The sequence below is a fragment of the Contarinia nasturtii genome, unplaced genomic scaffold, assembly GCF_009176525.2.
Source record: "Contarinia nasturtii isolate CC-2019 unplaced genomic scaffold, AAFC_CNas_1.1 Cnas_scaffold_350, whole genome shotgun sequence".
Lineage (NCBI taxonomy): Eukaryota > Metazoa > Arthropoda > Insecta > Diptera > Cecidomyiidae > Contarinia > Contarinia nasturtii.
This window is the reverse complement of record NW_022197705.1, coordinates 2,133,413-2,156,300: the sequence shown is the minus strand read 5'-3', so window position 1 is coordinate 2,156,300 and position 22,888 is coordinate 2,133,413. Positions and strand designations below refer to the sequence as shown.

The 22,888-nt window shown below is 31.8% G+C and overlaps 6 protein-coding genes across 9 annotated transcripts in view; 4 read left to right on the top strand and 2 right to left on the bottom strand.

Moving 5' to 3' along the window:
• LOC116338137 (carbonic anhydrase) overlaps window positions 1–5,609 on the bottom strand; it is a 20,465-nt gene extending 14,856 nt beyond the window's left edge. Inside the window, exon 1 of the mRNA XM_031763217.1 lies at window positions 5,146–5,609. Coding sequence (XP_031619077.1) covers window positions 5,146–5,179 — 34 coding nt within the window. The 5' untranslated portion in view covers window positions 5,180–5,609. The remainder of the gene's footprint in view (window positions 1–5,145) is intronic.
• Window positions 5,610–7,521: 1,912 nt separating this feature from the next.
• On the top strand, window positions 7,522–10,577 carry LOC116338135. Its single transcript, XM_031763215.1, has 3 exons — window positions 7,522–7,600; window positions 7,852–8,728; window positions 9,436–10,577. The coding sequence occupies exons 2-3, from the start codon at window positions 8,524–8,526 to the stop codon at window positions 10,443–10,445; spliced, it is 1,215 nt and encodes a 404-aa protein (XP_031619075.1). The 5' UTR covers window positions 7,522–7,600; window positions 7,852–8,523; the 3' UTR covers window positions 10,446–10,577.
• Window positions 10,578–12,060: 1,483 nt separating this feature from the next.
• LOC116338008 (translocon-associated protein subunit gamma) lies at window positions 12,061–13,022 on the top strand. Its single transcript, XM_031763029.1, has 2 exons — window positions 12,061–12,347; window positions 12,504–13,022. Exons 1-2 carry the CDS (start codon window positions 12,209–12,211, stop codon window positions 12,923–12,925), a joined length of 561 nt encoding a protein of 186 aa, XP_031618889.1. The 5' UTR covers window positions 12,061–12,208; the 3' UTR covers window positions 12,926–13,022.
• A 227-nt stretch (window positions 13,023–13,249) lies between these two features.
• Window positions 13,250–17,918, top strand: LOC116338009 (REPTOR-binding partner). Its single transcript, XM_031763030.1, has 4 exons — window positions 13,250–13,621; window positions 17,260–17,341; window positions 17,415–17,536; window positions 17,606–17,918. Exons 1-4 carry the CDS (start codon window positions 13,583–13,585, stop codon window positions 17,696–17,698), a joined length of 336 nt encoding a protein of 111 aa, XP_031618890.1. The 5' UTR covers window positions 13,250–13,582; the 3' UTR covers window positions 17,699–17,918.
• A 485-nt stretch (window positions 17,919–18,403) lies between these two features.
• LOC116338250 lies at window positions 18,404–18,979 on the bottom strand. Its single transcript, XM_031763381.1, has one exon. It carries the CDS (start codon window positions 18,977–18,979, stop codon window positions 18,404–18,406), a length of 576 nt encoding a protein of 191 aa, XP_031619241.1.
• A 2,093-nt stretch (window positions 18,980–21,072) lies between these two features.
• Window positions 21,073–22,888, top strand: part of LOC116338039 (ankyrin-3-like) — a 25,005-nt gene continuing 23,189 nt past the window's right edge. For all 4 annotated transcript variants that reach the window (XR_004200846.1, XM_031763075.1, XM_031763076.1 and 1 more), the window contains exon 1: window positions 21,073–21,368. Coding sequence is in view for 3 of the 4 variants with exons in the window: in XM_031763075.1 (XP_031618935.1) it covers window positions 21,293–21,368 (76 nt within the window). In the remaining variant the exon portion in view is untranslated. The remainder of the gene's footprint in view (window positions 21,369–22,888) is intronic.

The window sequence follows — 22,888 nt, the reverse complement described above, 5'->3', positions numbered from 1 at the left end:
ATTCTCACCCCCTAAGAGTGAGCCTATTATATGCGCCACCCTGTATACACAGTCATACATGTGGACTTTCTTTGTCATTATAATTAGTCGATGGCTACAACAAGAATAATGTAATCCAATTTGATCAATTTTGTTCTATCATCAGAGTCGTTATGGTAAATCGAATGCTTTTACATTGTGTATACTGTTATCAAGAATGGTGCCAACCTTATTAAATGTCACGCATCACCTAGTAAATTACTTTGAATATCATTTTTTTCAATCACCTATGAGAGCTTTTTTGTGGTAGTGCATGAAAACTTTAGTTTTTCTATCATCAGATTGATGGCTTGAATAAGTTAGTGAAAGCCTATTATCAACACAAGGATTCAAATGGAATTTCAATTTTAATACAAGCTGAAAACAAATTGTGTTTTCATACAAAATAAAAGGGAAAAATCAATTAAATAATTGCATTTAAGAAATGTACAATAGGTGAGTGACAAAAATCCTTTCTGCCTCCTTAGTGATCGAAATAACAATGAAAACTAATAAATTTGTAGTCATATTCAGTTTCTATTTTCGTCAAATGCATTTTTCATAACGTATATTTCCAGGAAGATGAAACAACAACGTTAGTTGTTGAATTTTATTTCATTTCTCATCAAATGTGTAATTCTAATTAACTCTACTTAAAAATCAAATCGAGTCATAAAATGAGTGTTGTAAAATATTTTATAGCATTGTCAATATACGTGTGAATCAGTGTACTTTTCACATAATTTAGTTTCGCTATGTTTTTTTAATTAAATTACTATTAATCCGTTAATGATCTTATTGCAAGGTTCATAATAAGTTACAACCGTCTTTCATTATCTCTAGAACATTAAACTGGAACAGTGTTTTTGTATTTCAATATTAAAAATGTACTTGAACAAGATATTGAGAAGTATATCATTTCGGTTGATTTTGTACAAAAAAAGAATGAGAGCTATACATCCTGAACCGGTTTATTAACCTGATAACTTTGTTCGTGTTTTCGTTTTGTGTATCTCTTTTCATTTCTCTCTGATATTCATTGAATCAATGTTGAAACAGAAAGCATGTTAATTGAAGCGGTAATTATTGTCAGCTGACAATTTTCAAATAAATGATCATGTTTTCTTCTCTGACAAGAATCGTCGATAAAGAAACAAACAACGTTGTTTGAACGCACTCAGAATGTTTCTGTATTTCATATCTTTTATTATATCACCCGAAAAATCATTCACAATTACTAGCTAAGACCGGATAATTCTCAAATCAAACAACAAACGATGATATAAACAGTAGGGTACAAAACACACTTAGTTTAAAAAAAAAAGATAATAATATATGCCCAAACATTAATTGGCTACATAGTTGAGCTTCCGTTGAATTGAAGGGATAGATATTATATTGCACTTGCGTCATACATTCGTTTTAGGTGTGGCGAGATGTGCAAACATATTTAATATGGAATTGTGATTGAAAGGCTTTCAAGTTTGAAAAGGGAAAAAAGCAACTGGAATTATCGGCAGTATGACAAAGCTCATCGTCATCGAAATGGAAGAAATTGTGTCCGATTGATTAATTATATTATTCTTTTATTCGGAGAATTTTCTTTTTTTTTCAACTAATTGGAAATAGTCACGTTAACTCTTCATACAGTTCTGGAAACATTAATTCGAAGTGAGAAATCATTTTATGCAACTCAATAAATGTTTGGTATGCGACCAAGCCTCAGGACACAATAGAACACATTAATTAGGTACATATCAAAGGAAACTTCTTAGTCATTCATTATGGTTTTGGCGTTATTTTTGCGACATTATATCAAATAAGTCTATGTTTGGCATGTATTTGTTCGAGAATGTATATTGTTTTTCAACAGATTGTGAAAGAAAAATTGCATAATTCAAGACGAAGCCCGACAAATATAATTTAATGTTTTAAAAAATGTGAGTTGTTCGCTTTGAACAAATAAATTGTTCTCACTCTATGCGGTCACCACATTTTCTTTCGAAAAAGAAATTATATGAATCACATGAAATGGCATGCAATTGAATGTTACAATTTTCACGTTTCAATAATATAATCAACTATTATTAATACATGAATGCATAAATTAGTTTGCTTTTCTTCTGTCAAACGTTGAATGATAAGAGAGAAGCAAATTTTTCTGAGCTTTTCAATGTGCACAAAGGTTTTTTCTTCTTTTGCCCATTATCTTGATATCATTTGCGTTCTGCACGGCGTTCTACGCTATTAAATTTCCATAAAATGTTCAAGTACCAAAGCTCTTTTGGTATAATTTTACCTCAAAATATAAAGCTCACATCATTCGCATTTGCGGTTGATTCAATTTAAACTGGGTGACTAATTATAATCCATGAGTTCTGCGAATGAGGGTGAAATTAAAACTCAAATTGATTAGATAACGCCATTGAAATAGCATCTTAATGATAAGTAATTCGCATTCGTCGAAGACATACATCTTTTTTGTCTGTGTTTTTATCACAAGACACTTTGAATTTCTACTGAATTACTTATTATTGAAGTTAAATCCACAGCACGGAGGATTGTTCGTCAACAAAAATTGTTGTTTTATTTGCGACGCAACCATTTCCCCCCATTCGCCGTATGTCCAAAACTGATTTTATCATTGATCAAATATGTGTCTTTTCAGGAAGTGTGTTTGTTGAGTCGCTTGAAAATTGGTGATAATTAGCTTTTAAATTAACTGAAAAATCAACAGTTTATCACAAAAGTCTCGTGACGAATGGCGTCACATTCGTTTGACACACAACAAAATATCAAAGCTATGTGTCGCATTTCATGTGGAATTTTCTTTCAATCATATACTTTGATTCGTTTGTCAACCCTTGAAATGAATCCAAATGACTGGGCTGAACTCAATTATTTTTCGGTCCATTGAGTATACTGCAAGAATTACGTACATCCGCTTATCCGAATCGACGAAAATTTCTTCTTACAATTCAATACATATAATGAAAACCGCGCGCCGCTTATCATATTATGTATTTAGTGGTCTGGAACTGAATTTCGTCTAATGCTTTGATGACTTTACGTGATTCGTTATCATTTGCGATTTGTTTTTTCTCTCCCCAAAATTGATCGAACGCGACAAATTGATTGATGCTTCAAATATTAACATCATAAATCGATTAGATTACACGACGAAATTTTATCCCAAATTATTTTGACATTATTGCTTGATTGAAGATCATGCATTTAATTGCTTGGCCATTATAGATTAAAAAGGATGATTTTTTGGTGTCAACAACATGACACGGACACTTTTAGCCACAATAATGAAATAAAGATTAACCATTGACCAAAGAAAACCAATTATTTTCATAATATATGAATGAAACCGGAGTTGGAAACGTGATAAAATGACAAATCAAACGTAATTACTGTTCGATACTTTGATATAATTGCTCAGTGATTTTATCTAATTTTCGATGATTTTTTCATCATATTCTGATTACTAATGGCAAGGGCCAATAAAATAAAATACGTTTTATGTCGAAAATGTGCACTTGTCATATGTATTTATAGAAGTCATTAGAGTGACCCGATGACTTTAGAAATGTCATTTTACTAAAGGACTATTTTGCCGTGTATGTAATTTTTTTTCGGTAATCCGGAAAGCAAAATTCCGATTAAAGTTCGTATTGCCATTTTGTGGTTTTAATTTTTGCAATCGGCAGTGCCAACAATAATAAAAATTCAATTTTATCACCACATTATGGGTAATTCGCGATTGATTGATTTCTCGAGACGTTGTGATATATAAACAACGCGGTGTTTAGTTTACCAGCACAAGTGACGCAAACTCATTTTGATGCGATTTTATTGGAAAATAATCTCTAAATATAAATCTGTTTGAAAGCAAATCTGGAGTGTGGTGTTGAAAAGAGCGTCAATAGTATTAAACTATTACTACCGTATACATCGATGTCAATCAACAGTTTTCTATATGCCATGGGGCTATTTCTGTTCGATTTCGAGACTTTTCAAGTTTTCATAGCCCATTTTATATGCATTTTTTTTTTTTGCAAAAAGAGGCGCAATTTCAAACTTGTGACTTTGCCGTTGGCTTCATGTATTATCATTAACATCTTCAATTTATATTTCACAATGTGCAAAACAATAACGTAATATCGTTAAAATCGATTTTGGATGGCAGAACAAACGATTTTTGTGTATTACAAATGTATTTTTTGACATTATAATTTGTTTTATTTATCTGTGAACATTAACTTTTATCCATAAAATGGCAAACTAATACATTTTTACAATTGTTTTTTATTTATTTAGAAACTATATTGAGAAGTCTATTTATTTCGTAAAAAGACCACACACCGAAAGGTATAATCCGTCTATAGACTGATTGTTGTTGTTGTTGAGAAGACTTAAAATTTCGTTACTTTTATATGGAATTCTATTTTTTTGGTCAATGTCAAAAGAACGAAATTTTTGGATGGAATATTATTATTTCAAACAAAATCTTGAATGATCATGTATTTTTCCGTAATTAATTAGTTTTCTTCTTCTTCACTATTTTCGGATGTATTCAAAATATTATCCTGATTTTGAAGATGACAAATGAAAGGTATACGTTTTAAAATGTAAAAAAAGTTACAAAAACAAATCTATTAATAAAGTGAGTTTGAAAGAAGAGGTGGTGATTTACAAATGATACACCCAAACATTTTAAAAAGATGCAAGATGAAGACTTTGACTTTCTAAAAAAAATACATGGAACAATCATTTACAACAGTTTGCTTAAACTCAAACTCGTGGACTTGAACAAATTATAGACATTTGTTTATACTAAAAAGATATCAAGTTTGTGTGTTAATCGTAGACGGTTGAATTGGTAAACAATTATATGTCAAAATAGAAATCCATCCAATTTGTATGCGTTGCACCGTTTGCAAAATTTCGTTATAAACCAATGAAATTTTTAACCAAAAAAAAAAATGCAAAAAACATACTCTTTCTTTCAATGTCAAATGTATTTATAATAAATAAAAAAACAAACTGATTTTGAAATCAGTGTTCTGGCGTACAAAATGAATGACAAAAAAAAATTGTATAAAATGTGATTACACTTACCGTTGTGAGAGTGATAGCCCCAGTGAGTAGACATTGCAAACGAGGTTGGTTACCGTTTGAATAAGAAATATAGCAAAACAGATAATGTGCAATCACCGAAAACCACACACAGTTAGATTGATTATTGCTTTGCGGAATTCAAATGTATTTCTTTCCAAAAAGTTATTTTTTTTACACAGTGCACTTAAGAGTCGTTTTTTTCCCTTTACAGATAATGTATGACTGAATAGCCGAATCAAAAAAAATATTTGGTTATTTTTTATGTTGATTGTGTTCTTTTTTCGTTTCAATATTGAAATGATAATAAAATTCAATTGAGCCGACTGTTTAATTTCGTGAATGTTTATTTAATTTCTTTGTTTCCAAAATGTAAATTAAAAAAAGAAATAAAAAAATGTGCTCGAACGATGTTGTCAACCGTCTGAGTTGTCGGAAACTTTTTAGTAAACTGATCGTGGTTCAGCTAGCATACTGTAATGTTATACTGCTGATATAAAATCGAGACTACTACATGCCAACATGAATGCGTATAGAAGCAATGAAGCCATACGAGAACGCACACAGACGACAAACCATTTATAAAATGCTTCTCTTTCTCGCCTTTACTTTCTCTACCATTTTCTTGACTATTTCTTTTTCGCTGTTGAACGAACTTGTCCATTTGCTTTAGAATGTGTTCTGTTTACGTTTTTTTTTTCTCGAATAGGCATGTTCGGCTCGTGCTCGGCTTAGCACACTCTACCGTCGTCGTCTTCCATAAAAAAAAATACGAACGACTGCTAACGCACAACAACATACACTGAAACATGGACACACATACAAGGCGCACTTTGATGCCTATGCTTTGTTTAATCAACTGAAAATGTGTATATTCGTTTATCGGTGGTGTGGCTGTATTGAGCTGAGATATAATATGAAAATAATTATGCCACACAGTACAAATTATCCATAATAGAACACTACCACTATGATACGGTGTGTGTTTTTTCTTCGAATTTCAAATCGTACAAGGGACTGTTGAGCATCGCAGGAGAACGCTTTCTATTCAATTACGTTTACATTATTCACTTTGACACACCATATATGTCATATTGTTTATGATATTTACATCTGGTTTTATTGAAAATTCAATAGACGACTACGTATGCAGTACGTTTTTGCGAAACCAATAATGGTGAAATTCACACTGCAAAAACAAAAACAATCGAATCACAGTCCAAATCGGTAGGCAAACCAAAAATTCGATCAATTACAATTGAAATGATGGATGAATGGACAATAGTAAATAACTCATATGGGCGAAAGTGCAAAAAAACGTGTATTAAATGTCATTGAACCTATCTTTACTTGAGCACTAAACATGCGAATACTCGTGAAGAAGAGAAAAAACGTTATTGGTCGATTGAATATACTTCATATTATATGAATGGATGATAAAACTAATAAAAAAACTAAAATAAACGACATCATACTTGGTGTAATTTCCGTACAAAATTGCCTGTAAATAGACTTTATTTCGAAGTTCGCCGGCAATTATGCAAAACTCGATTTTATAATTCGTTTTAAAAAGTTTGCACTCAACATGAACCTTCAATGATGCACATGAACTCACCAATAGCACTCACTGCTACATCTCCGCAAATAACTGCTCATAAGGAGCAAAAGGGATTATGAATCATCGACATTCTGGGGATTGGCATCAATGAGCGTATCAAATGGATTTTTTTAAACTTTTTAACGTAAGTAAATTTGCATGTTTTTTTTTGACGTCTTGCCATTGTTCTTGAGTCATCTTTTCATGCATAAACATGAATACACAAGTGGCAGAGTTTCAACGATGTTCGTTTTTGGTTCATGTAACTTTGTTTATTATTAGAAATATCCTCTCTCATGTACAGACAGTTGAAACCGGCTATTTTTATGAGTGATGCGCGAAATTGTCGTGATATTGATATGGACAAAACAAGCAAAGCTGTTGAAAAGACGAGTGGAAAAGAAAAATGATCATTGAGCAAACATTACGCTATTTGTGCTTCTGTTCTATGCGTGGCGAACGAAACCCACTGAACGAATGTGTGTACAATATGTTTTTCATGAATATATGCGTGGAAAGTAAACAAAGAAACCTATAACTAAACCGAACTCGTGTGCACCATATATCTCTTTCGATCGGTAAGTCAGTTATGGATCGCGCTTATATTACGGATCATGCGACAGCCGGCGAAACGCACTCAATAGCGTGCCTCGTGAAACGTATGAGAACTGTATGGCCGGAACAAGAGAAATGAAAAGAAACAAAAGCAAAACACAAACAAACCAAATAAAAGTTCCATTTTTACTCTCTTGTACATTGAGGCAGAATTAAGCGACAGTTCAAGTTTAAACGCCAATGCATTCGGTCACATTTTGATGGTATTGTGTGATCACTTGCATTCGGATTTTTAAAAACAACAATGTTGTACACTCATTCTTTATTTTGAAGTATAATATACAGTAATATTTTCATTTCATTTACTGTTGATTTTATTTATTTCTTAAATTTTCGTTTAGAGTTTTAAAAACATATTTCAAACAATAAAATTGTGTACACAAATGAAATGAAATAAAACGTGTATCTTAAAAGATTTTTTTTTCAATTCATAAAGACCAATAACCATCAGTGTTTAGAGTTAACGTAAATGTGAACATTTTTATTATTTTCAACAGCCAAATAAAATGAAAAACCACAAAGGGAATACTTGTACTATGTAAACAAATAACGAACACAGAAAAATGCACCATAAACTTATGTTTTGCAAATAAATACCATACAAATTCGACAAATTACCGTGAACACACGAACGAGAGAGAGATAGAGAGAGAGAGAGTGACGAAAAGGCATCAGTAATGCTGGATACTATATGAAAGAGCAGCGACCGACCATCAAAATAGTGTTGCTGATATGCGAACTGGTTAATTGAGCAGTGTGCATACAACGATCTTTGTTCAGTGACCTTTGGCTTTGATTCCAAAAGCTATATATGTAAAAAGACAGCAAAAATTGATAGGAAATAATTCTTTGCACGCCAGAATGACAGAAAAAGCAAAAGTGAAAATACTTGAAAGTGTTATTTGATATGGGATGATTAGTGCGTATAAAAATAAGGTTTTATCGCGGATTAAAAAAAACGTGGCCTTTAGAACGATAGCATATAAGCACACTTTCAAATATATCTACTACGGTGTATTGCATTGTGTGGGTTTGAACCCATTTCAAATATCCAACAGTGAGTGGATCTACGAAAGTGGAGAAAATGAAAGTGCAGAGAGAGAGATAATCGAATGAGAAAAAGCGTGTACACATTTGCATATCGAATAGAAAAGTAACAACTAGAGAACATGAGTGCAATGCATAGTATGTCGAATAGCTCCATAAATAATGATTCTGGCGGCAAAGTACCGTTCAATTTTTTCGACTCGATTTTCGAATCCATCAAAACAACCGAAGATTTTATGCTATGGATATTCGTTGTAGCTTTGATCGGCTTTGGCATCATTCTGAACATACTTGTGCTTGTATCCATATTGAATATTAAACGCAATGGTAAGTGCTTTCAATATGTTTTTAACATCCAAATATAAGAATAGCGGCATTTGTTGAAGACGAACGCACTTCGAATGAGAATGCATTTTCTTCACACACGAAAAACGAAATCAGATTAAATGTTTTCTCGTGTGACGCAATTATGAAACGATTCAACACTTATGAAACAATTCATGTCGAATTGTTGTTGAAGAATTCGCTTTCTCCAGAGAACCGATCCAATGACATTTTTCAGAATTTTCAAACTTTGACAATGCTGTTCGTTGCATTGAAAAATGAAGAAAGCAGTTAAATGGTGTTATATATGTGACGAAACGATTTATAGTCACACTGCGCTAAAAAGCAATGCGTGTCAGATAATAACAACATGACATGAAGAAACCTAAAAAAAAAAACATACCAACAACTTAACATACAAGTAAAGTAAACAAACAAAACCATTTGCGGCATGCTTTTTCATCAGAATATCCATCCCAAACTTTATCTTCTGCTTATTTCACAATAACCTTTGTCATTACAAGCCTAGTTTCTTCTATTCAATCACAACAAAATCGGATAAACAATTTTGTTCCAGAAATTCAATAAATACAACAAGCTGAAATACAAGCTGAAGCGCGTTTTTCTTTCTCTTCAAAATAAACATAAACAAAAATGTTAAATTTTCACAAAATTGCATCGCTAATCATTTTTCATTATTTACTTTTCAGGAACGCATTATTTACTAGTACAAATAATAATTGTGGATGTGCTATCGTTAAGCCAAGTAAAATGGGAGTTATTTTACGTGAGTCATCGGTCATGGCTCGAATCGATTGAATGGTGCCCAATCTACTTGGGTATGGATGCGATCATAAGTACAGCTCAAATATTCTTAATAATTGCGCTTAATTTTCACACGATCTCCACATATAATTTGGCATGCAAGAAAATTGAACGGAATCGTGCCAAATTATTACACTCTGAAATGGCCGAGAGCGACTACACTGAAGACAATTTTCAAGATGATGAATTCGACGAAAGTGACAGTAATTGTGATATCAGCATAACAACATCCATGGCAGAAACAAAGCCATCGATTGCATCGGAATTGCATGGAAATAATCAACAAAGATCGATTGTTATCGATTACAGCACTAAACCAAAGAAACGTATTTCAGTTTTGCTACCGATAATTCTGATTTGGTTGCTGGCAATTTCAATATCGATTCCACTATTCAGCTTTGGACGTATTATACCAACGTTAAATCGAAATAGTAACGAGAGAATGTGTGGTTTGGTTGTGATGGATCATAATAGTAATTTCCTTTTACAAGTTTTATTGATTAAAATGCGAATTATAGTGCCAACACTATGTCTACTTTTAAGTACAGCCTATGTGATTTTGAAACTATGCACGGCCAAAAGGCAAATCATCGACCATTTTATCGAAGAAGAACAAAGTGAGATAATAGCACCACTTAAATTAGCACTATCACTTGCACTCACTTATATGCTGTGCTCTGTACAACGTATGTACGGTTCGTTATTATTTGAATTGATCTCTCGTCCCATGATGGAATATAAATATGCAAAATTTAACAAATTCACCGGCATCATTGGATGCATCATTCATTATTCGTTAATCATATTTCGACCATTTTTATATTGGCATTTTGAAACGAAATTTCGCAAAGATCTACAAAGGAGGTGCTGTTGCATTTTTACCCAACGCAGATGAACTGTGACAACAACAAAAGAACTATCTATATTTTTCGAGACCGATTAAATTGAAATGAGAAGAAACCGCTTTTTTGTATCATTTCTAAGCCTATCTTATAAGATTGTACAGATTGAAATTATAAGATAAAGATATAAGGAAAACAACACATTTTCCATACGAAATTAAAAATTATGAATACAAAGAAAATTGTGTGATATTTATTTCTTGAAAATTTGCTGCGTGCATTATTTAAAATTGGATGAAAATAAAAAGAAAGCAACACGAATGAAAACAGTAAACAAGCATGTAAGTTAAGCTCAATATAGTACAGTATGCATCTTCTTTGGTTCATTCACAGTGACTTCAATTCAAGGCAATTTCATCAGTGTCGTTAATAGCATCCGATTCGTTTACGATTATTAATTTACTGGGGTTAAAGTGGTACGAGAAAAAAGACATCAAAAGTCTGTTTCGCAAACAAAGTTCACAAGCAAAAAAGGACATGTTTTTATTATTTACTAAGAACACTTTTATATCTTCATTTTTTATTTCGCTTCAAAAATAGCACATATGTTGCTACAGTGAATAAAACTCGATTTCATTATTAATTTTCTTATATTTCCACAATATTTATCTAATTCCAAAGTTAGCAATGGAATTTAAACAAATTATCAAAAGATTTAATTCACTGCAAAAAATATGGATTGTCTGACATGTGTGATGAGTGCAAAATTAAGTCATTCATACATATATTTAACACATTGTTGTGTGAGTTACGTTTCAGCTCATTAGTCAAAGACCCTCATATGGTTGTTTCAAGTCATTTAAAACGCTCATTATGTTTTATCTTCTGTATCAATTTCAAGAGAGCACAACCATTTCAATTTGTTGCATTTCTAATGCGATACGCACTTAATTGTCACTTGTTTTGATTAAATTACATCAAATGAAGTTCCCTTTCTGGCGAACAGTTTGTAATCAGTCAGTAGCATTTTCAATTATTACCAGACTAGAGAGATTGAAATGATACTACGTCAATGGGAAATTGTTCTTTTTTTAACTCAATGAACCATATGTTTTGTTTGCATTCAATGCGTGCAGGGACCAGAAAATGTGAATGACACCAACCGAATAGACATTGTTTCATTTTAGCACCGTCGAGTCATCTCAGTTGAATTAATGCTTTTTATTGCATGTCACAAAATATCTATTTATAGAATCTACAAAAAGGCGCCTCTGAATGTGGAAGCAAATTCTTTAAGAAAATCGATTTATTGGAATTAATCTTGTTTATAATTTGCACCTGTCCAAAGAATTTGAAAATATTGTGCCAATTCAATGTTGTCTTTTAGAAGAATTTCTTTCGTGTTAGTTATTTGAAAGAGAAAAAACAATATTCATTGTATCACGTGGAAAAATAATAAATTGAATAGAAAATAAATATTTTGTTGTGTCAATATTTACAATTTGAAAAAAAAAACAACACATTCTTTCTCGTGGAGTACATTTGATGATTAAATTGAATAAGAATTTTTATGCTGAAAATAAAGATGGCACCACATGAACTCCGATCGAACTGACAAATGATTAACACGTCGCATGACAATTTACTTTCTCATTGACGCGTAGACAGCGGCTGTACACTATATTCCATCAAGTATCTTTCACTTTGCTACATCGCACACACAGCAGACAGCTCACAAGTTCACATAGTTGGTTCGGTCGTCTTGTGTACCAGTTGTAGTCATTATATATCGATTCAATTTTTCTTTTTAAAAAAAATGGCAAAATCAGTGAAAACTCCATCCGGATTTACAAAAGAAGAAGAGCTTCTTCTCAACGATTTCAGTCGAAATGTTAGCACCAAATCATCGGCACTTTTCTACGGAAATGCATTAATCGTTTCGGCTGTACCAATTTGTAAGTATAACATAGATTAACATGCAACATAGGTTATGTCGACACGTCATCAAACCAAAACAATATAATTTGATGATTTTTTGTTATTCAATAAGATAAAAGTTAAGTGCAAATTAATGAATGTTAATAAATTATGTGATTTGTATTATATTTCAGGGCTTTATTGGCGAATTCATCAAATCGATTTGGTATCAGCTTTGGTGTTCTTCGTTGCAATCACCGCTGTAAGCACATATCTGATGGCAATGGCTTATAGAAATACCAAATTCGCATTGAAACACAAAGTAGCACTGAAACGTGAAGACGGTGTCACCCGTGAAGTTGCCAAGCAATTGTCGGACGACAAAAAGACCAGCCGCAAAGAGAAAGACGAACGTACATTGTGGAAGAAGAACGAAGTTGCCGATTATGAAGCCACCACATTCTCTATCTTCTACAATAATGCATTGTTCTTGGCCATCGTCATCTTTGTCAGCTGCTTCATTTTCAAATCAACTTCACCATTGTTCAATTACATTTTGACTGTTAGTGGCTCAAGCGGGCTTCTTGCTTTGTTGAGCACAAGCAAACCAACGTAAATGTTTTTTTTTTTTTCATTTCATTTGAATAATTTGTTTCGAATATGAAAATGATCACAAACATAAATTAAACGATTGCTAATATCGACGAATCGAACCTATTCATTTTTCAAAACATCTCATTTGTAAATGGGTATCGCTTTCATTGAAACAACACCGATTTTCGTCACTCACTTATTTGTATAGTTATAATTTGAAAATTGATTTTCTATGAAAAAAAATAAATAAATAAATAAAAGAAACAAGGAAAAAATGATGAAAAACAACTGAAAATAAGATGAGTCTTTTTTATTTTTGCGATTTTATGGTCATTATTATCGTCACAAAAAATCACATATGAAAAGAAAACATAATCAATTTCTCATATAAAGTTATTATTTCAAACAAATTGCTCAGCTCAATTCGGCGCTGGTAATACTAGGTTGTGTAGCTCATTTGATCGAAAGCGCCCCCTGTCATGTCGAATACATCGTTTGTTTGTCATTATGTTTTGATTGTTTTCATATAAGAACACACAAAATAAATTCAATCTTTGTACAATACGGAAAATAAGCAATCAAGTAATCGATTCTAAATATTTCGTGAATAAATTTTGTTAATAATATTTTGTTAAAGATTTATTACAAAAAGTGACTAATAATAAAAACAACGAATAAAATGGATTACGAAGAAGCACCCGTGGAACCAAGCTCAATTGTAAGAAATGTTTATTGTTTTGTTGAGACAAAATAGAAGTCGTATTTTCTGTCCACACCAAATTCGATTAAAATTACGTGAAAGAAATGCAACCAAATTAAGCAAACAAACGAATGTAGTCTGTGTTTCGAATGGCTAAAATAGCGTCTTTGGTCAAATAAAGGGCGAATGAAAATACATGCTTATGTATTTCAAAACAATAAGAAGCGTGAATGGAGCGCCATGTTTGTTTTGATTCTGGAAATATCATATGTAATTGGCATTGTAAATTGGGTCGATTCTTCACCATATCAAAGCAGATAAATCGACCGGAAATCAATTTTAATCCATATATTTGAAGTGTAGCATAGTTTTTTAAGTGAGTGCAAGGCACATAGTTACTCATTCAAATGTGCAAACTCTGTTCGATTTTTGTTTCAATGAATGAAAAAAAAACTTCAATGAGATTGCACTTGACCTTATGCATGACTGCTACAATGCCACATCGAGTCGGTTCAATGTCAATCCAATGTGGACTGGGAAAATTTAGTTTGGAAAATTGAAAAGGGAAAGTAGAATGACTTGTAATATTTCGTACAATTGTTATATATAAGCGTATTTTCTACATAAACAGAACTGGTGCCAACACGTTTTTCTACACGTAAGTGTATGGCATAGTTATATGTATGTTCACATGTACACAAAGTCCATGTGTTCAATTTAGCTTGTGATGTGCCACAATCAAAACAAAAACACAAAGTATACATAAAAATAATGCGCAATATCCGTGTTTTTGACGTCGCGTTACGCGTACGGCAACGTACGACAGCGTATAATATGACAACAAAGCTTTGCGTCGTATATAAATAGATAGCGATGAAAAAAATCATATTACAAAAATTGCATAGATAAACGGAGCTATTTGCTGAACATATTTTGTTTCGTTCTCTTTCTACCTCTCTTCAAACGATTTCTTTTTATTAGATTTTCTAATATTTTGTAGAAAATAAGCCAGATAAGGCATAATATTAAATAAAAAGCCGTGATGCGTCATATAAAGTATTACGTTAAATGTCCAGCGAATATCTGAAATAAAAGCGTATTCGATGATCTCTCATAAATATGTTGATTTTCGCTACATCCATATTTATCAAAAAAGAAAAGAGAGAATTTCAAAACATCACGAAAATTTATATGACCTCTTTATGCAGGCTCCATATCAAAATTTAAAATGGCCAATTCCATAAATAAAACAGTCGCATTGCATAAAATAATTTATCAATTCGAATGAGGCATACACTCTCTATATACATATTATGTGAGTGAGTGTCATACGAAGCGCATAGCGTACAGACGCAAAAGCGACCGAAAATCACTGAGAATTCTCAGTTGGCTTACGAGACTTCGACTGTGCACACGACAACTTTCCGATTGTGCTATTCGCTTTATCTCGTTTCACTTGTTGTTTATTCTCTCAAAACCAAAAATTGTTCTTTTTTTTTGTATACGGTTAATGTTTCATTTAAAAATAGCATAGTCCTCAATTTATCCGAAAAGAATCAATTTAAAACTCATTAACCTGACAATTATCAAGTAAGTTTTGTGAATCGTTGAATTTTTCAAATATTTTGAAGAAGAAATTTTTTTTTAACGAAACTGGGTCAATTCCATTTGGGGAATTGTAGTGCATCATCAAACGTGCAGCGCCAAAAAAAATCAATTTTATGAGCATTCTTTTCTACGCTGTGAAAACGATGAGGGCCAATGTTCTAACGATGACACAATTTCGTCATTTAAATTCCAAATTGAGTAAAAAATATAAAATCGAAAACAAAGTGTGTAAATGTTTTCATTGTCCGGCATCGAAAACTGTTGCGTAGAAGTGTCGCGCGCACTCAGTGTTTTCAAATTGCGTCGCAATCAAAAAATTATGTGTGTTTCATATGGATTCAGAGTTTTTTCCCTACTCCCCGGTGCGATATCAACCGCGTAGTATATATACAAAACAAAAAAAGTGAACGCAACAGTGAACGAGCTTTAAATATAAATGGCCAATGTATAGCAACTTGATTAACAAAGGTCACTGCAATCCATATGATGCACCGATCGTTCGACTGTATTTACGCTTTACGTTTCACACATGCAATTCAACTGTGAAACTAACATAAGACGTGTATACTAATTTCTATGTGCTTGTGCATCGGATACGATATCGGTATTGAAATAAATTTGCCTGTGTATTTTAATGTTGCAGCGCATTGATGTGAGTCCATTTGCTGTTGTATGAGAGTGTTCAAATAATTTAGTACCTCTGGTTCTATACGCATTTTCCGAACTTCCGTTTCATAGTGCGCGTTTTCAATTCTCGTAACAGTTCATTAAAACGGTAATGAAAAAAAAAACGGAGATAAAAATATTTTAAGTTTTGCCAATTAAAAAAAGTGTGTCTCTCGTTATATGCATTTTTTGTGCTTCGTGGCACCATTCAAATTTTCAATATAGGACAATATGAAATATTAAACATTGAAAGAAAGTTGAGCACCCGTGTCCGAATTTACATTTTTACGTCGTAATTTAAAAATAGCAAATCAAGCAGAATAGAGAGAAATTAGAACACAATCACTCCATCGAGTAATTGAAACAAAAAACAAATTCATTCGGTTTTATAGCTACATTTTATATACGTTCTACGAAAATAACGTAATATCCAAAAAAAATTCCACTCTTTTAGTGACCTAAAATTTGTGTGACTCACTTTCGAATGCATTTTTAATCGATATTGCAACACAACGGTCAGCTTATCGTTTATATCGAGTAATTTATATGAATATAGCATCTTAATACACATAAATTGCAAAAAAAAATAATCGCCGGGTAAAATAGATGTGTGCTACGTGACTTGAACGAAAAAAAATGCTTTGCACAGATAGCAACAACAAGCAATCGATTCACCACTCAGTTATTACGACGCGCGTGTAATGTCGATTTTGAGTTTTTTTTTTTGGTAATCTAGAATCAGATGATAGGCGTTTATATGTTGAGCTAATGAAATTTAAATTGAATTCGTGTTATCGCATAATTTGCAGCACAATTTAATTTACCTTCGAAAAAAATCGACTTCTTCTTCTTTTCAATTTTTGGTCGCAAAATGCGTAATAAAGTAATTTAATATCTATAAATAAAAGTAATTAATGAACTCGATCTGTTGAAACATTATTTATAATAATCGTTACGAAAGTGATGGTGCAACGATTTTTTATGTAAAATTATTTCATACGACTTGTATCCGTATTGCATAAATGACGCAGTTCTTATTTAGAACAATTGATATATGGATTGCTTCATGTGAAAAAAAAAATCCATGAAAATTATTATCGCTCGTTATTGAATTCAAAATATCGCCTTTCATTTCGAAAAATTTCACGTTAAAATTGTGCTTGTTTGCAAAAATTGTAAATTATACACATAATAACTTAAGAAAAAGGTAGAAGTAGAACTACAAAGCTAGCTGCTCTTGACCTTATTTTGACAAGAAGCATACAGACAAAAAATACACGACCTAGTTTTTTCTGCTTTTGAAATCCGACATGTTTTGAATTTCAAGAGACTTCAAGAATTTATTTTAAGTTTTTGTCGAATTATTTTTTTAAATTTAACAGGAACGCAAGGAGAGTGGTAAACGTGGAAGAAAACCAGGCCGTAAAGCATCAAGTGAAAAAATTGACATGAAAGCCAAACTCGGTATGTTTTTTTCTTCTTATTTTCACTGTGATGTCGTTGAATTCAGTTGTATTAATTGTATTTTTCTATGTAGAACGTAGTCGTCAAAGCGCCCGGGAATGCCGAGCTCGTAAGAAGTTGCGCTACCAATATTTGGAAGAACTTGTCACTGATAGAGAAAAGGCCGTACTTAGTCTTCGTGTGGAACTTGAAAAGGTAATGAAAATAAAATCGATTTCTCAACAATCATTTCTCTAATATGTTGCTCTTTTTTTCTGATCTCAGTATCGACAATTTGCTCATGAGCTTGACGCAGGACGTTTTCCAGAAGGAATGAAAGAAGTCTTAGATGAAGTTGGCGTAATGAAGCAAGAATAACATCGTTAATACCAAACCAATATTTTTCTCAATAATTTGTTAATTTGTTATTTGCTTCATCTTCAATCCACTCAAAGTGGACCCTTTTTTATTTTGTTCTTTACGAATTTTTGAATTTGTTTGAGTTTTGTTTAATTTTTTTTTTGTGAGAAATTTTTTTGAATTTTGTTTAAGGTTTGTGAATCTTTTTGAATTATAGTAAGACACGAGAGTGCACTCATTTTTGGTTAGTATTATTATTTGAAGACTATTGTTTGAGCGAAAAACGAAGGAATTTTGAAAAACATATACAAACACAATGAACAGCTAAAAATCTAAAAACAAGTAAAGAATCTTTATGTACAAGAGAACAGCGAATATAATTACACATATTTATTGGAGGCTCTCTCTTAAATCAAAACAATAAGTTTATCTATTGCTACAGATTTTCAAAGAAAAACACAGATACCATTTATACAGTTCCAATAATTATAGATTTTATTTTTTCTATTCAGGAAATTTGTAAATTTTGCGAATGAAATTCCCAAAAATACAATATTTTGTAGCATTTACAAATACGTTTTTAATTATTTCATTGAGTTTTTTTCAGCAATTTTAATTTTCTTGCAGCACATCGTAAAAGTACGCAAGTATAAAGTACATAAGTTATGGCGAATTAAGGTATTGTAATTTTAAATGCTAAATCGATTAATTGTAGTAGAATGATTAAGTCCTTCCAATTTTACGTAGAAGCTCTCTTCTGAATCTATCGTAATCGTTGTGGCATTCAATACTATGAACACATTCGCGCTTTAAATCATTAAGAACGTGTCGAATTCTATGATATCGATGATCACCACTATTATTTTCTAACGTATCGGTAATTCTTTGTTCCCATGTATACGTTGGACAAAGGCTTAATAGATGATCGATCAAATCTTGATCTTCATACAGTTGAGAATTTCGTAGAAATTTATCGCACATCTCGTAACATTCTAAATGGATCATGGCTTCAGATTTATCATGACGATGACCGATGCGTAGAAAATTTTGGAATAACGTTTTGCCCGTCGAATGTTGAATTAATGTGGACACATTCATCATTGCAAAATGTTCAATTTGTTCATATGTTAATGCCGTACAACCGCAAAAACAACGCATCACGCGGAAATCGGTATGAACGCTTGATGATTCAATGTCATTACGATGATCCCCTCCTCGCGACTCTCGTGGTCTTTGATTTGCGCTGCCATATGCCGAATTGTTGTTGTTACTTCGGTTGTTTTGTTCGCGTTGAGACATCTTTTGAATATAAATAGACTTTACATTTACACTCAAACTAAATTCGATGTATACTTTTGATTTTAATTTCTTGAGCCAAATGAAATGTTTTGCTGCATATATGAATTTGTATCACAATACATTGGTTTATTTCACAACATTTCTACACAACATTTTTCAGACAATGTTTTTTACTAATTATCTCTATGAATTATGATAAATTTTTGTAAGAATTGACACAACTTTTCTTTGCTTTTTTAATAACGAGAGTGTACACGATCCCGATCAAATTTTGGCAAATGTGCGCTACAGACTGAGGTTTATCCTATTATTTTCAAGTGCGCATGCTTTGTTCCCGAAGAAAAAAGTCGTCGACGTCTTGATCGTATCTGGTTTGACATGCTCAATGAACCAGATGAGTCAAGTGGGGATGATGATATTCAAATATAAACACTCAACACATGTGATAACCAAAGAATTAAAGGTCGTTGAGCAAAATAAAGGTAAACAAAGTAATGTGCGTGTCACATATAAGTTCAACTAAGATCAAACACAATTTGAACCGGCCATTTAAATTTTTTGAAAGCTAAAATGTCAAAGAACCACGTACGACTATTTACACTGTCACTTGCATACAACAACAATAACACTGTTTCAATAGGTGTGAATGTAGTATATACTTTTTTATTAGTATTTCGCCGACTGATATCTTTGAAGCAGTTCGTACAATCACAATCTGAATTCTTTGATATGAGCGATAATAACATTGTAATATTATTAGGGTTATCAGATTTAAGATCAAATCATTTGACAAATCAACAAATCATTTTCATTTGAATTGGTCAAATTTGGTAAGCCTCAAACCAATTTATTTATTTTGATTTGAAAGAACTTGAAAAATTAAACACATTGTGTTATTATTTTTTATATCACCTATCATTTAACTGGTAGAATCTTCACGATTTTGAATATAAAAAGAGAAATATTTATGTTGATGATTGATTTTATGTCAAAATATATCAAGATCTTTTTAAGATATAATGTATATACATTTGGAGATTTTTTGCAAATTAATTAACTTTAGATACAATGTCCGTACAAAAATGACCAAAATTTGGACTTATTATGAGAGCCATGCTTATATGTAATACGAATGATGAAAATTGTGAAATTGAATATTTTGATAGTATACAACAGCTTCCTGTTATCGTATGAAAACAATATTTTGTTTTAATTCAATAATACAAACATTTATTCAATAAAGAAATAGTTTATCTTGATTTAAAAAGAATCAGAATTCAGAATTTCGTTCAGTACAGAACGATTCATCTACTGAGATTCACGTTAATCTCTATAATTTGGATGAGCTACTCTTTCTTTGTCAAAAATATCGAAATATTGGAAGTATGCTATTGTAATAAACTCTATTCTTACTTTTCTTTCATTCAAGTACACCAAATAGCTAATTTTATTTACATTTCTAGTTTTGGTGATTTGTTCATTAGTTGCATCAAAACCGCAGAGGAACTTGCCTGAACCAGTGCAAGGAATTTCACGTTTTACATTCGACTTTTATTGAGGAGAAAGAAAATAAGATCGTTTGGACATTATTAAAATTGACAATATAGATAAAGAAACTAAAATGGTTGTATTAAATGATATTCATATGAATGGTAAATGGTTCTTTCCGTTTCACGTAAACTGCACGCACCAAGGAAACTTTTATGTCAGTGAAAATGAAACCGTACCAGTTGAATTTATGTGTTTCAAAATTCTTAATGTATTTGGTCCGTCTCACAATTATGAATTCTTATACGATTTGGAAGCTTTCGCAGTTGAGATATTTTTCGGATCCGCACATGCGTTCTAATTTGTGATTATTTTACCCAAAAATCTCAAAGGCCTGCTGTTGCCAACAGGATGTTGAAGCAAAATTGAAAGATCACGAACTTAGCCAAATTTTTAGTCAATTAGGAGTCGACAATGGATAAGAATGAAAGTGATAACCACAATATTTGCTGTTGTTATGACCTTCTGATTTTTGAGTTTTTTGCTAAATATATCAGTTTGATTATTCAGAAAATGAAACGACAATGTGTCACTAAGTCGTCTAGGCATCAACTTGAAACTGCGATAAATGAATATAAGAAATCAGTCTTTTGCAAACGGATGTGCGAATATATACAATATATTCATTGCTGAAGAAATTTAAACAATTTTCATAATTTCAAAGGAACCAATTATAACTTTTCCCCTCAAAAAGTGTTTTTCTTTACATGTTTATTTAACAATAAGCAGTAAAATAATTAATTGAAACATACATCTTTTCTAACAATGAAAGTGGAATGTGTGATTATTTTAATATGTCAGTGTCTGAAAGTGCATGCAAGTTTGTCTCCTCCAGAAAAAAGTAATTTTGAACTTTCAAAAAAATAGCTATAATTTAAATAATAAAACATGGGCATGAATTTAAAGTCGCTAAACGTTTTTCAAGCAAACGCCAAATATTTTTGATCAGTCTATTGTTAAATGATCCATAATGAAACTGCGCAAAAAAACGATTTTTTATGTAATTTCATCATGGAACTACTGAAATCCAGACCAAATCTTGAGAAACCGTGGATCAATTCCAAAATTACACCAAATATTTTTGATTTTCTTACTCCTTTCTGGAGTTAATACTTTGCTTATAACATTTTTCCATTGGAAAAGCGTAAAAAGTCTCTTTAGTTGGTTCACATATTCTATACATATAATAAATGGAGGTTCATGTATAGGAAATACAAATTATACGGAATATGTCTATGACATTCATTCATATGTACGTTGAACGCATGCGGCTATGACTACACATTAGGGTGCGTCGATTTTTTATTTTTGAAAATGAAAAAAACGGCTAGTGCGGCTTTTGTAGACCTGGTCGAGAGTAACATTTTTTGTTCTGGCACTTTGGCCTACACCCCCCTAATTTTCACCCCGCTCGATTTAAAGTTCGTAATTTTTCAAATGAATTTTTTTCAATAAATTTGTATGAAAGTGAATTGGTTTTAGTATTGTTGTAGATAGTATTAGAGGAGCTCTATAAGATAGGCCCATCACAAAAATGCACTTTTCATTTTTTAGGAAAAAAAGTTGCAACGAAATTTTTTTTCGCCCATCGATTTTCAAAAAAGTCATCTAAAACATATGCTTCCATCAATATTTTTGCTCAAAATTCATGTATTTTTGAATTCCGCATGCCCAATTTACTAAAGCACCATGAATCGCCACAAAACTTTTTCCTGCAAACTTTTTTTCAGAACTCATTCGTCAATCAGAGCATTGGGTTTCATACAAAATCTAAAAATTTTCGCTTAAATGTTCACACATCGACTTGAAATTTTACACGGAACTGGGATTTGATGAAAAATGACTAAAGCCAAAAAATAATTACATTCAGTTGTTGTCTTGTTGACTAGAATTATGTTTAGTATATGTCAACAAAATGAATTTTTTTTTTTCATTCGGAACCATTACACTAAACATATCCTATTTATATTCTGGTATTAACTAGTAATTGTGATGTACTCTATGCCACGTATTCATAATTTTCATTTTTGTCCCTTTTTGCACTTTGCTGCATCTTCAAAATGTAATCCTAGCAAAATAGCGCCCTGGAAATTATATTTTTGTCAAATTTTCTAATTTTTTTGTGTATTTTGCTATTAATTTGTTTTAAAATACAATATAACGTCTCCACGATGGATTTTATACAGATATTTTTGGTCGTGTTTCCGCTGAGATTATAATCATTCCTAAAAAAGTGGAAATTTGGTAAAAATTTAGTAATTTTGGGTAGTTTGAGAATACTTTGACCCAAAATCAATATAAATCCTCAAGATTCACATGATTAAAAAGATTTCAATTTTTATTTAGTCAAAATCATGGACA

Coding starts and splice junctions, on each gene's coding strand:
- LOC116338008 (XM_031763029.1), top strand. CDS start 12,209: ATGGCAAAATCAGTGAAAACTCCATCCGGATTTACAAAAGAAGAAGAG. Junction 12,348..12,503: donor CGTTTCGGCTGTACCAATTT/GTAAGTATAACA, acceptor ATTATATTTCAG/GGCTTTATTGGCGAATTCAT.
- LOC116338135 (XM_031763215.1), top strand. CDS start 8,524: ATGAGTGCAATGCATAGTATGTCGAATAGCTCCATAAATAATGATTCT. Junction 8,729..9,435: donor ATTGAATATTAAACGCAATG/GTAAGTGCTTTC, acceptor TTTACTTTTCAG/GAACGCATTATTTACTAGTA.
- LOC116338009 (XM_031763030.1), top strand. CDS start 13,583: ATGGATTACGAAGAAGCACCCGTGGAACCAAGCTCAATT. Junction 13,622..17,259: donor CCGTGGAACCAAGCTCAATT/GTAAGAAATGTT, acceptor TAAATTTAACAG/GAACGCAAGGAGAGTGGTAA. Junction 17,342..17,414: donor TGACATGAAAGCCAAACTCG/GTATGTTTTTTT, acceptor TTTTCTATGTAG/AACGTAGTCGTCAAAGCGCC.
- LOC116338250 (XM_031763381.1), bottom strand. CDS start 18,979: ATGTCTCAACGCGAACAAAACAACCGAAGTAACAACAACAATTCGGCA.